General features: G+C 53.0%; 9 protein-coding genes across 9 annotated transcripts; all 9 read right to left on the bottom strand.

Annotated features, from left to right (window-relative positions):
* Positions 1-360: 360 nt before the first annotated feature.
* LOC147325285 (nesprin-2-like) lies at positions 361-1,026 on the bottom strand. Its single transcript, XM_086299731.1, has one exon. It carries the CDS (start codon positions 1,015-1,017, stop codon positions 361-363), a length of 657 nt encoding a protein of 218 aa, XP_086155857.1. The 5' UTR covers positions 1,018-1,026.
* A 7-nt stretch (positions 1,027-1,033) lies between these two features.
* LOC147325284 (nesprin-2-like) lies at positions 1,034-2,116 on the bottom strand. The gene has a single exon (XM_086299729.1). The coding sequence runs from the start codon at positions 2,105-2,107 to the stop codon at positions 1,451-1,453; it is 657 nt and encodes a 218-aa protein (XP_086155855.1). The 5' UTR covers positions 2,108-2,116; the 3' UTR covers positions 1,034-1,450.
* Positions 2,117-2,540: 424 nt separating this feature from the next.
* LOC147325283 (nesprin-2-like) lies at positions 2,541-3,206 on the bottom strand. Its single transcript, XM_086299728.1, has one exon. The coding sequence runs from the start codon at positions 3,195-3,197 to the stop codon at positions 2,541-2,543; it is 657 nt and encodes a 218-aa protein (XP_086155854.1). The 5' UTR covers positions 3,198-3,206.
* Positions 3,207-3,630: 424 nt separating this feature from the next.
* On the bottom strand, positions 3,631-4,296 carry LOC147325282 (nesprin-2-like). The gene has a single exon (XM_086299727.1). It carries the CDS (start codon positions 4,285-4,287, stop codon positions 3,631-3,633), a length of 657 nt encoding a protein of 218 aa, XP_086155853.1. The 5' UTR covers positions 4,288-4,296.
* Positions 4,297-4,720: 424 nt separating this feature from the next.
* LOC147325281 (nesprin-2-like) lies at positions 4,721-5,386 on the bottom strand. The gene has a single exon (XM_086299726.1). It carries the CDS (start codon positions 5,375-5,377, stop codon positions 4,721-4,723), a length of 657 nt encoding a protein of 218 aa, XP_086155852.1. The 5' UTR covers positions 5,378-5,386.
* Positions 5,387-5,810: 424 nt separating this feature from the next.
* On the bottom strand, positions 5,811-6,476 carry LOC147325280 (nesprin-2-like). Its single transcript, XM_086299725.1, has one exon. The coding sequence runs from the start codon at positions 6,465-6,467 to the stop codon at positions 5,811-5,813; it is 657 nt and encodes a 218-aa protein (XP_086155851.1). The 5' UTR covers positions 6,468-6,476.
* A 424-nt stretch (positions 6,477-6,900) lies between these two features.
* On the bottom strand, positions 6,901-7,689 carry LOC147325279 (nesprin-2-like). Its single transcript, XM_086299730.1, has one exon. The coding sequence runs from the start codon at positions 7,555-7,557 to the stop codon at positions 6,901-6,903; it is 657 nt and encodes a 218-aa protein (XP_086155856.1). The 5' UTR covers positions 7,558-7,689.
* Positions 7,690-7,713: 24 nt separating this feature from the next.
* Positions 7,714-8,656, bottom strand: LOC147325278 (nesprin-2-like). Its single transcript, XM_086299721.1, has one exon. The coding sequence runs from the start codon at positions 8,645-8,647 to the stop codon at positions 7,991-7,993; it is 657 nt and encodes a 218-aa protein (XP_086155847.1). The 5' UTR covers positions 8,648-8,656; the 3' UTR covers positions 7,714-7,990.
* A 424-nt stretch (positions 8,657-9,080) lies between these two features.
* Positions 9,081-9,746, bottom strand: LOC147325277 (nesprin-2-like). The gene has a single exon (XM_086299720.1). The coding sequence runs from the start codon at positions 9,735-9,737 to the stop codon at positions 9,081-9,083; it is 657 nt and encodes a 218-aa protein (XP_086155846.1). The 5' UTR covers positions 9,738-9,746.
* Between the last annotated feature and the right edge of the window lie 303 nt (positions 9,747-10,049).

Here is a 10,049-nt window from a genome sequence, read left to right as displayed (position 1 = left end):
TCTTTCTTAGTTTCACACTTGTTTTTTCTTTTCTCTCTTTCTCTTACTTGTTTTTCTGTTTCTCTTATTTGTTTTTCCTCTTCTCTTATTTGTTTTTCTGTTTCTCTTATTTGTTTTTCTTCCCCTCTTATTTGTTTTTCTGTTTAGGGTTAGGGGTTAGGGTTAGGGATTGGGTTGAAACAGGCCAACAATGGACCTGATGGGCACTGTCCATCAATGGGGGCCGAGGGTTCTTGCCGGGAGGTGGAGACCCTGCCCGGCGTTTCCAAAAATTACCCATGTCTTGGGTTGAGTTTTCAATGAGCCGTCGCAGCAAAGTGGCCACAAATGGCCAGTATAGAGCCCTGAGGGATACTACAATTAAGTGGGCGGTGGGCCGTTGGGGTAATGCAACATGGGGTAGAAGGACCGGGCGAAGTTATTGGTAAGGGTGCAGCTGGAGTCACTTTCCGACATTGGAATCAGGCAGGGCAGGAGCAGGAGCAGGAGGAGCAGCAGCAGGAGCTGAAGAGGGAAGGCGGCACGCAGGGCCTGGTAGAAGAAGGATCGAGGGGGAGACGATTCCCGCTTCTCTCTTTGAGTGGAGGAGCCTTTCTTTGAATTTGCAGCCTCCTGAGAAACACTTTGACACTGGGCGGCTGTAGCAGATTCACAGTCCAGACGTTGCCGCAGGTTGCTGAGGTCGCCGTCCACCTGCTTCAGGAGCAGCTTCAGCTTGCTCCCCGTCACGTGGAGTTTCTCCCGGGCCTCGTTGCTCTCCTCTGTGCCGTCTTCAGGCTGGAGCTGAGACCACAGAGTCTGAAGGGAGGCCTGATGAGCCTGCCTGCCCTGCAGCTCCTTTTGCAGAGCAGTGAGGGTGTTGCTGTGCTGTTGCAGCGCTGTGAGAGTCGTGTCTGGGTGGCCGATGTCCACTGCGTAGCGTCTGCTCTCTGCGTGAGCGAGCCACAGCAGCAAAGAGTGGAGGCTTTCATGAAAGTCCTGCTGCATCTTGTAGCTGTGTCGTCTTAAATTGGTCATGACGTTTCGGCTGTATTGTGCCTTCTTCAGACTGGCTCAGGTAAGTATGTTCTCTCCTTTTATTTAGGTTTTTCACAGGTAAGTATTTTCCTTTTAACTTTTTTTCCTTTTTTAGGTTTCACGGTAAGTATTATTTACTTTTTTTCTTTTTTTAGGTTTTTCTTAAGTTGAATTAAATCCCCCCTGGTTAGGGTTAGGGTTTGTGACAGGCAGGGGCATCTCCCACCCCCATGAGGCACGGGCTGAGTTAGGGATTGGGTTGAAACAGGCCAACAATGGACCTGACGGGCACTGTCCATCAATGGGGGCCGAGGGTTCTTGCCGGGAGGTGGAGACCCTGCCCGGCGTTTCCAAAAATTACCCATGTCTTGGGTTGAGTTTTCAATGAGCCGTCGCAGCAAAGTGGCCACAAATGGCCAGTATAGAGCCACAATCAAGTGGGCGGTGGGCCGTTGGGGTAATGCAACATGGGGTAGAAGGACCGGGCGAAGTTATTGGTAAGGGTGCAGCTGGAGTCACTTTCCGACATTGGAATCAGGCAGGGCAGGAGCAGGAGCAGGAGGAGCAGCAGCAGGAGCTGAAGAGGGAAGGCGGCACGCAGGGCCCGGTAGAAGAAGGATCGAGGGGGAGACGATTCCCGCTTCTCTCTTTGAGTGGAGGAGCCTTTCTTTGAATTTGCAGCCTCCTGAGAAACACTTTGACACTGGGCGGCTGTAGCAGATTCACAGTCCAGACGTTGCCGCAGGTTGCTGAGGTCGCCGTCCACCTGCTTCAGGAGCAGCTTCAGCTTGCTCCCCGTCACGTGGAGTTTCTCCCGGGCCTCGTTGCTCTCCTCTGTGCCGTCTTCAGGCTGGAGCTGAGACCACAGAGTCTGAAGGGAGGCCTGATGAGCCTGCCTGTCCTGCAGCTCCTTTTGCAGAGCAGTGAGGGTGTTGCTGTGCTGTTGCAGCGCTGTGAGAGTCGTGTCTGGGTGGCCGATGTCCACTGCGTAGCGTCTGCTCTCTGCGTGAGCGAGCCACAGCAGCAAAGAGTGGAGGCTTTCATGAAAGTCCTGCTGCATCTTGTAGCTGTGTCGTCTTAAATTGGTCATGACGTTTCGGCTGTATTGTGCCTTCTTCAGACTGGCTCAGGTAAGTATGTTCTCTCCTTTTATTTAGGTTTTTCACAGGTAAGTATTTTCCTTTTAACTTTTTTTCCTTTTTTAGGTTTCACGGTAAGTATTATTTACTTTTTTTCTTTTTTTAGGTTTTTCTTAAGTTGAATTAAATCCCCCCTGGTTAGGGTTAGGGTTTGTGACAGGCAGGGGCATCTCCCACCCCCATGAGGCACGGGCTGAGTTAGGGATTGGGTTGAAACAGGCCAACAATGGACCTGACGGGCACTGTCCATCAATGGGGGCCGAGGGTTCTTGCCGGGAGGTGGAGACCCTGCCCGGCGTTTCCAAAAATTACCCATGTCTTGGGTTGAGTTTTCAATGAGCCGTCGCAGCAAAGTGGCCACAAATGGCCAGTATAGAGCCACAATCAAGTGGGCGGTGGGCCGTTGGGGTAATGCAACATGGGGTAGAAGGACCGGGCGAAGTTATTGGTAAGGGTGCAGCTGGAGTCACTTTCCGACATTGGAATCAGGCAGGGCAGGAGCAGGAGCAGGAGGAGCAGCAGCAGGAGCTGAAGAGGGAAGGCGGCACGCAGGGCCCGGTAGAAGAAGGATCGAGGGGGAGACGATTCCCGCTTCTCTCTTTGAGTGGAGGAGCCTTTCTTTGAATTTGCAGCCTCCTGAGAAACACTTTGACACTGGGCGGCTGTAGCAGATTCACAGTCCAGACGTTGCCGCAGGTTGCTGAGGTCGCCGTCCACCTGCTTCAGGAGCAGCTTCAGCTTGCTCCCCGTCACGTGGAGTTTCTCCCGGGCCTCGTTGCTCTCCTCTGTGCCGTCTTCAGGCTGGAGCTGAGACCACAGAGTCTGAAGGGAGGCCTGATGAGCCTGCCTGTCCTGCAGCTCCTTTTGCAGAGCAGTGAGGGTGTTGCTGTGCTGTTGCAGCGCTGTGAGAGTCGTGTCTGGGTGGCCGATGTCCACTGCGTAGCGTCTGCTCTCTGCGTGAGCGAGCCACAGCAGCAAAGAGTGGAGGCTTTCATGAAAGTCCTGCTGCATCTTGTAGCTGTGTCGTCTTAAATTGGTCATGACGTTTCGGCTGTATTGTGCCTTCTTCAGACTGGCTCAGGTAAGTATGTTCTCTCCTTTTATTTAGGTTTTTCACAGGTAAGTATTTTCCTTTTAACTTTTTTTCCTTTTTTAGGTTTCACGGTAAGTATTATTTACTTTTTTTCTTTTTTTAGGTTTTTCTTAAGTTGAATTAAATCCCCCCTGGTTAGGGTTAGGGTTTGTGACAGGCAGGGGCATCTCCCACCCCCATGAGGCACGGGCTGAGTTAGGGATTGGGTTGAAACAGGCCAACAATGGACCTGACGGGCACTGTCCATCAATGGGGGCCGAGGGTTCTTGCCGGGAGGTGGAGACCCTGCCCGGCGTTTCCAAAAATTACCCATGTCTTGGGTTGAGTTTTCAATGAGCCGTCGCAGCAAAGTGGCCACAAATGGCCAGTATAGAGCCACAATCAAGTGGGCGGTGGGCCGTTGGGGTAATGCAACATGGGGTAGAAGGACCGGGCGAAGTTATTGGTAAGGGTGCAGCTGGAGTCACTTTCCGACATTGGAATCAGGCAGGGCAGGAGCAGGAGCAGGAGGAGCAGCAGCAGGAGCTGAAGAGGGAAGGCGGCACGCAGGGCCCGGTAGAAGAAGGATCGAGGGGGAGACGATTCCCGCTTCTCTCTTTGAGTGGAGGAGCCTTTCTTTGAATTTGCAGCCTCCTGAGAAACACTTTGACACTGGGCGGCTGTAGCAGATTCACAGTCCAGACGTTGCCGCAGGTTGCTGAGGTCGCCGTCCACCTGCTTCAGGAGCAGCTTCAGCTTGCTCCCCGTCACGTGGAGTTTCTCCCGGGCCTCGTTGCTCTCCTCTGTGCCGTCTTCAGGCTGGAGCTGAGACCACAGAGTCTGAAGGGAGGCCTGATGAGCCTGCCTGTCCTGCAGCTCCTTTTGCAGAGCAGTGAGGGTGTTGCTGTGCTGTTGCAGCGCTGTGAGAGTCGTGTCTGGGTGGCCGATGTCCACTGCGTAGCGTCTGCTCTCTGCGTGAGCGAGCCACAGCAGCAAAGAGTGGAGGCTTTCATGAAAGTCCTGCTGCATCTTGTAGCTGTGTCGTCTTAAATTGGTCATGACGTTTCGGCTGTATTGTGCCTTCTTCAGACTGGCTCAGGTAAGTATGTTCTCTCCTTTTATTTAGGTTTTTCACAGGTAAGTATTTTCCTTTTAACTTTTTTTCCTTTTTTAGGTTTCACGGTAAGTATTATTTACTTTTTTTCTTTTTTTAGGTTTTTCTTAAGTTGAATTAAATCCCCCCTGGTTAGGGTTAGGGTTTGTGACAGGCAGGGGCATCTCCCACCCCCATGAGGCACGGGCTGAGTTAGGGATTGGGTTGAAACAGGCCAACAATGGACCTGACGGGCACTGTCCATCAATGGGGGCCGAGGGTTCTTGCCGGGAGGTGGAGACCCTGCCCGGCGTTTCCAAAAATTACCCATGTCTTGGGTTGAGTTTTCAATGAGCCGTCGCAGCAAAGTGGCCACAAATGGCCAGTATAGAGCCACAATCAAGTGGGCGGTGGGCCGTTGGGGTAATGCAACATGGGGTAGAAGGACCGGGCGAAGTTATTGGTAAGGGTGCAGCTGGAGTCACTTTCCGACATTGGAATCAGGCAGGGCAGGAGCAGGAGCAGGAGGAGCAGCAGCAGGAGCTGAAGAGGGAAGGCGGCACGCAGGGCCCGGTAGAAGAAGGATCGAGGGGGAGACGATTCCCGCTTCTCTCTTTGAGTGGAGGAGCCTTTCTTTGAATTTGCAGCCTCCTGAGAAACACTTTGACACTGGGCGGCTGTAGCAGATTCACAGTCCAGACGTTGCCGCAGGTTGCTGAGGTCGCCGTCCACCTGCTTCAGGAGCAGCTTCAGCTTGCTCCCCGTCACGTGGAGTTTCTCCCGGGCCTCGTTGCTCTCCTCTGTGCCGTCTTCAGGCTGGAGCTGAGACCACAGAGTCTGAAGGGAGGCCTGATGAGCCTGCCTGTCCTGCAGCTCCTTTTGCAGAGCAGTGAGGGTGTTGCTGTGCTGTTGCAGCGCTGTGAGAGTCGTGTCTGGGTGGCCGATGTCCACTGCGTAGCGTCTGCTCTCTGCGTGAGCGAGCCACAGCAGCAAAGAGTGGAGGCTTTCATGAAAGTCCTGCTGCATCTTGTAGCTGTGTCGTCTTAAATTGGTCATGACGTTTCGGCTGTATTGTGCCTTCTTCAGACTGGCTCAGGTAAGTATGTTCTCTCCTTTTATTTAGGTTTTTCACAGGTAAGTATTTTCCTTTTAACTTTTTTTCCTTTTTTAGGTTTCACGGTAAGTATTATTTACTTTTTTTCTTTTTTTAGGTTTTTCTTAAGTTGAATTAAATCCCCCCTGGTTAGGGTTAGGGTTTGTGACAGGCAGGGGCATCTCCCACCCCCATGAGGCACGGGCTGAGTTAGGGATTGGGTTGAAACAGGCCAACAATGGACCTGACGGGCACTGTCCATCAATGGGGGCCGAGGGTTCTTGCCGGGAGGTGGAGACCCTGCCCGGCGTTTCCAAAAATTACCCATGTCTTGGGTTGAGTTTTCAATGAGCCGTCGCAGCAAAGTGGCCACAAATGGCCAGTATAGAGCCACAATCAAGTGGGCGGTGGGCCGTTGGGGTAATGCAACATGGGGTAGAAGGACCGGGCGAAGTTATTGGTAAGGGTGCAGCTGGAGTCACTTTCCGACATTGGAATCAGGCAGGGCAGGAGCAGGAGCAGGAGGAGCAGCAGCAGGAGCTGAAGAGGGAAGGCGGCACGCAGGGCCCGGTAGAAGAAGGATCGAGGGGGAGACGATTCCCGCTTCTCTCTTTGAGTGGAGGAGCCTTTCTTTGAATTTGCAGCCTCCTGAGAAACACTTTGACACTGGGCGGCTGTAGCAGATTCACAGTCCAGACGTTGCCGCAGGTTGCTGAGGTCGCCGTCCACCTGCTTCAGGAGCAGCTTCAGCTTGCTCCCCGTCACGTGGAGTTTCTCCCGGGCCTCGTTGCTCTCCTCTGTGCCGTCTTCAGGCTGGAGCTGAGACCACAGAGTCTGAAGGGAGGCCTGATGAGCCTGCCTGTCCTGCAGCTCCTTTTGCAGAGCAGTGAGGGTGTTGCTGTGCTGTTGCAGCGCTGTGAGAGTCGTGTCTGGGTGGCCGATGTCCACTGCGTAGCGTCTGCTCTCTGCGTGAGCGAGCCACAGCAGCAAAGAGTGGAGGCTTTCATGAAAGTCCTGCTGCATCTTGTAGCTGTGTCGTCTTAAATTGGTCATGACGTTTCGGCTGTATTGTGCCTTCTTCAGACTGGCTCAGGTAAGTATGTTCTCTCCTTTTATTTAGGTTTTTCACAGGTAAGTATTTTCCTTTTAACTTTTTTTCCTTTTTTAGGTTTCACGGTAAGTATTATTTACTTTTTTTCTTTTTTTAGGTTTTTCTTAAGTTGAATTAAATCCCCCCTGGTTAGGGTTAGGGTTTGTGACAGGCAGGGGCATCTCCCACCCCCATGAGGCACGGGCTGAGTTAGGGATTGGGTTGAAACAGGCCAACAATGGACCTGACGGGCACTGTCCATCAATGGGGGCCGAGGGTTCTTGCCGGGAGGTGGAGACCCTGCCCGGCGTTTCCAAAAATTACCCATGTCTTGGGTTGAGTTTTCAATGAGCCGTCGCAGCAAAGTGGCCACAAATGGCCAGTATAGAGCCACAATCAAGTGGGCGGTGGGCCGTTGGGGTAATGCAACATGGGGTAGAAGGACCGGGCGAAGTTATTGGTAAGGGTGCAGCTGGAGTCACTTTCCGACATTGGAATCAGGCAGGGCAGGAGCAGGAGCAGGAGGAGCAGCAGCAGGAGCTGAAGAGGGAAGGCGGCACGCAGGGCCCGGTAGAAGAAGGATCGAGGGGGAGACGATTCCCGCTTCTCTCTTTGAGTGGAGGAGCCTTTCTTTGAATTTGCAGCCTCCTGAGAAACACTTTGACACTGGGCGGCTGTAGCAGATTCACAGTCCAGACGTTGCCGCAGGTTGCTGAGGTCGCCGTCCACCTGCTTCAGGAGCAGCTTCAGCTTGCTCCCCGTCACGTGGAGTTTCTCCCGGGCCTCGTTGCTCTCCTCTGTGCCGTCTTCAGGCTGGAGCTGAGACCACAGAGTCTGAAGGGAGGCCTGATGAGCCTGCCTGCCCTGCAGCTCCTTTTGCAGAGCAGTGAGGGTGTTGCTGTGCTGTTGCAGCGCTGTGAGAGTCGTGTCTGGGTGGCCGATGTCCACTGCGTAGCGTCTGCTCTCTGCGTGAGCGAGCCACAGCAGCAAAGAGTGGAGGCTTTCATGAAAGTCCTGCTGCATCTTGTAGCTGTGTCGTCTTAAATTGGTCATGACGTTTCGGCTGTATTGTGCCTTCTTCAGACTGGCTCAGGTAAGTATGTTCTCTCCTTTTATTTAGGTTTTTCACAGGTAAGTATTTTCCTTTTAACTTTTTTTCCTTTTTTAGGTTTCACGGTAAGTATTATTTACTTTTTTCCTTTTTTTAGGTTTTTCTTAAGTTGAATTAAATCCCCCCTGGTTAGGGTTAGGGTTTGTGACAGGCAGGGGCATCTCCCACCCCCATGAGGCACGGGCTGAGTTAGGGATTGGGTTGAAACAGGCCAACAATGGACCTGACGGGCACTGTCCATCAATGGGGGCCGAGGGTTCTTGCCGGGAGGTGGAGACCCTGCCCGGCGTTTCCAAAAATTACCCATGTCTTGGGTTGAGTTTTCAATGAGCCGTCGCAGCAAAGTGGCCACAAATGGCCAGTATAGAGCCACAATCAAGTGGGCGGTGGGCCGTTGGGGTAATGCAACATGGGGTAGAAGGACCGGGCGAAGTTATTGGTAAGGGTGCAGCTGGAGTCACTTTCCGACATTGGAATCAGGCAGGGCAGGAGCAGGAGCAGGAGGAGCAGCAGCAGGAGCTGAAGAGGGAAGGCGGCACGCAGGGCCCGGTAGAAGAAGGATCGAGGGGGAGACGATTCCCGCTTCTCTCTTTGAGTGGAGGAGCCTTTCTTTGAATTTGCAGCCTCCTGAGAAACACTTTGACACTGGGCGGCTGTAGCAGATTCACAGTCCAGACGTTGCCGCAGGTTGCTGAGGTCGCCGTCCACCTGCTTCAGGAGCAGCTTCAGCTTGCTCCCCGTCACGTGGAGTTTCTCCCGGGCCTCGTTGCTCTCCTCTGTGCCGTCTTCAGGCTGGAGCTGAGACCACAGAGTCTGAAGGGAGGCCTGATGAGCCTGCCTGTCCTGCAGCTCCTTTTGCAGAGCAGTGAGGGTGTTGCTGTGCTGTTGCAGCGCTGTGAGAGTCGTGTCTGGGTGGCCGATGTCCACTGCGTAGCGTCTGCTCTCTGCGTGAGCGAGCCACAGCAGCAAAGAGTGGAGGCTTTCATGAAAGTCCTGCTGCATCTTGTAGCTGTGTCGTCTTAAATTGGTCATGACGTTTCGGCTGTATTGTGCCTTCTTCAGACTGGCTCAGGTAAGTATGTTCTCTCCTTTTATTTAGGTTTTTCACAGGTAAGTATTTTCCTTTTAACTTTTTTTCCTTTTTTAGGTTTCACGGTAAGTATTATTTACTTTTTTTCTTTTTTTAGGTTTTTCTTAAGTTGAATTAAATCCCCCCTGGTTAGGGTTAGGGTTTGTGACAGGCAGGGGCATCTCCCACCCCCATGAGGCACGGGCTGAGTTAGGGATTGGGTTGAAACAGGCCAACAATGGACCTGACGGGCACTGTCCATCAATGGGGGCCGAGGGTTCTTGCCGGGAGGTGGAGACCCTGCCCGGCGTTTCCAAAAATTACCCATGTCTTGGGTTGAGTTTTCAATGAGCCGTCGCAGCAAAGTGGCCACAAATGGCCAGTATAGAGCCACAATCAAGTGGGCGGTGGGCCGTTGGGGTAATGCAACATGGGGTAGAAGGACCGGGCGAAGTTATTGGTAAGGGTGCAGCTGGAGTCACTTTCCGACATTGGAATCAGGCAGGGCAGGAGCAGGAGCAGGAGGAGCAGCAGCAGGAGCTGAAGAGGGAAGGCGGCACGCAGGGCCCGGTAGAAGAAGGATCGAGGGGGAGACGATTCCCGCTTCTCTCTTTGAGTGGAGGAGCCTTTCTTTGAATTTGCAGCCTCCTGAGAAACACTTTGACACTGGGCGGCTGTAGCAGATTCACAGTCCAGACGTTGCCGCAGGTTGCTGAGGTCGCCGTCCACCTGCTTCAGGAGCAGCTTCAGCTTGCTCCCCGTCACGTGGAGTTTCTCCCGGGCCTCGTTGCTCTCCTCTGTGCCGTCTTCAGGCTGGAGCTGAGACCACAGAGTCTGAAGGGAGGCCTGATGAGCCTGCCTGTCCTGCAGCTCCTTTTGCAGAGCAGTGAGGGTGTTGCTGTGCTGTTGCAGCGCTGTGAGAGTCGTGTCTGGGTGGCCGATGTCCACTGCGTAGCGTCTGCTCTCTGCGTGAGCGAGCCACAGCAGCAAAGAGTGGAGGCTTTCATGAAAGTCCTGCTGCATCTTGTAGCTGTGTCGTCTTAAATTGGTCATGACGTTTCGGCTGTATTGTGCCTTCTTCAGACTGGCTCAGGTAAGTATGTTCTCTCCTTTTATTTAGGTTTTTCACAGGTAAGTATTTTCCTTTTAACTTTTTTTCCTTTTTTAGGTTTCACGGTAAGTATTATTTACTTTTTTTCTTTTTTTAGGTTTTTCTTAAGTTGAATTAAATCCCCCCTGGTTAGGGTTAGGGTTTGTGACAGGCAGGGGCATCTCCCACCCCCATGAGGCACGGGCTGAGTTAGGGATTGGGTTGAAACAGGCCAACAATGGACCTGACGGGCACTGTCCATCAATGGGGGCCGA

The sequence above is a fragment of the Aulonocara sp. 'chitande type north' Nkhata Bay genome, linkage group LG7, assembly GCF_057382095.1.
Source record: "Aulonocara sp. 'chitande type north' Nkhata Bay isolate Kocher_YH1m ecotype deep benthic linkage group LG7, A_spYH_male_GT1.1, whole genome shotgun sequence".
NCBI classification, from domain to species: domain Eukaryota; kingdom Metazoa; phylum Chordata; class Actinopteri; order Cichliformes; family Cichlidae; genus Aulonocara; species Aulonocara sp. 'chitande type north' Nkhata Bay.
This window is presented reverse-complemented; position numbering and strand designations above follow the sequence as displayed.

Excerpts from the sequence above, each read along its gene's own strand:
- LOC147325280 (XM_086299725.1), bottom strand. The coding sequence starts at position 6,467 with ATGACCAATTTAAGACGACACAGCTACAAGATGCAGCAGGACTTTCAT.
- LOC147325277 (XM_086299720.1), bottom strand. The coding sequence starts at position 9,737 with ATGACCAATTTAAGACGACACAGCTACAAGATGCAGCAGGACTTTCAT.
- LOC147325283 (XM_086299728.1), bottom strand. The coding sequence starts at position 3,197 with ATGACCAATTTAAGACGACACAGCTACAAGATGCAGCAGGACTTTCAT.
- LOC147325278 (XM_086299721.1), bottom strand. The coding sequence starts at position 8,647 with ATGACCAATTTAAGACGACACAGCTACAAGATGCAGCAGGACTTTCAT.
- LOC147325285 (XM_086299731.1), bottom strand. The coding sequence starts at position 1,017 with ATGACCAATTTAAGACGACACAGCTACAAGATGCAGCAGGACTTTCAT.
- LOC147325282 (XM_086299727.1), bottom strand. The coding sequence starts at position 4,287 with ATGACCAATTTAAGACGACACAGCTACAAGATGCAGCAGGACTTTCAT.
- LOC147325279 (XM_086299730.1), bottom strand. The coding sequence starts at position 7,557 with ATGACCAATTTAAGACGACACAGCTACAAGATGCAGCAGGACTTTCAT.
- LOC147325281 (XM_086299726.1), bottom strand. The coding sequence starts at position 5,377 with ATGACCAATTTAAGACGACACAGCTACAAGATGCAGCAGGACTTTCAT.
- LOC147325284 (XM_086299729.1), bottom strand. The coding sequence starts at position 2,107 with ATGACCAATTTAAGACGACACAGCTACAAGATGCAGCAGGACTTTCAT.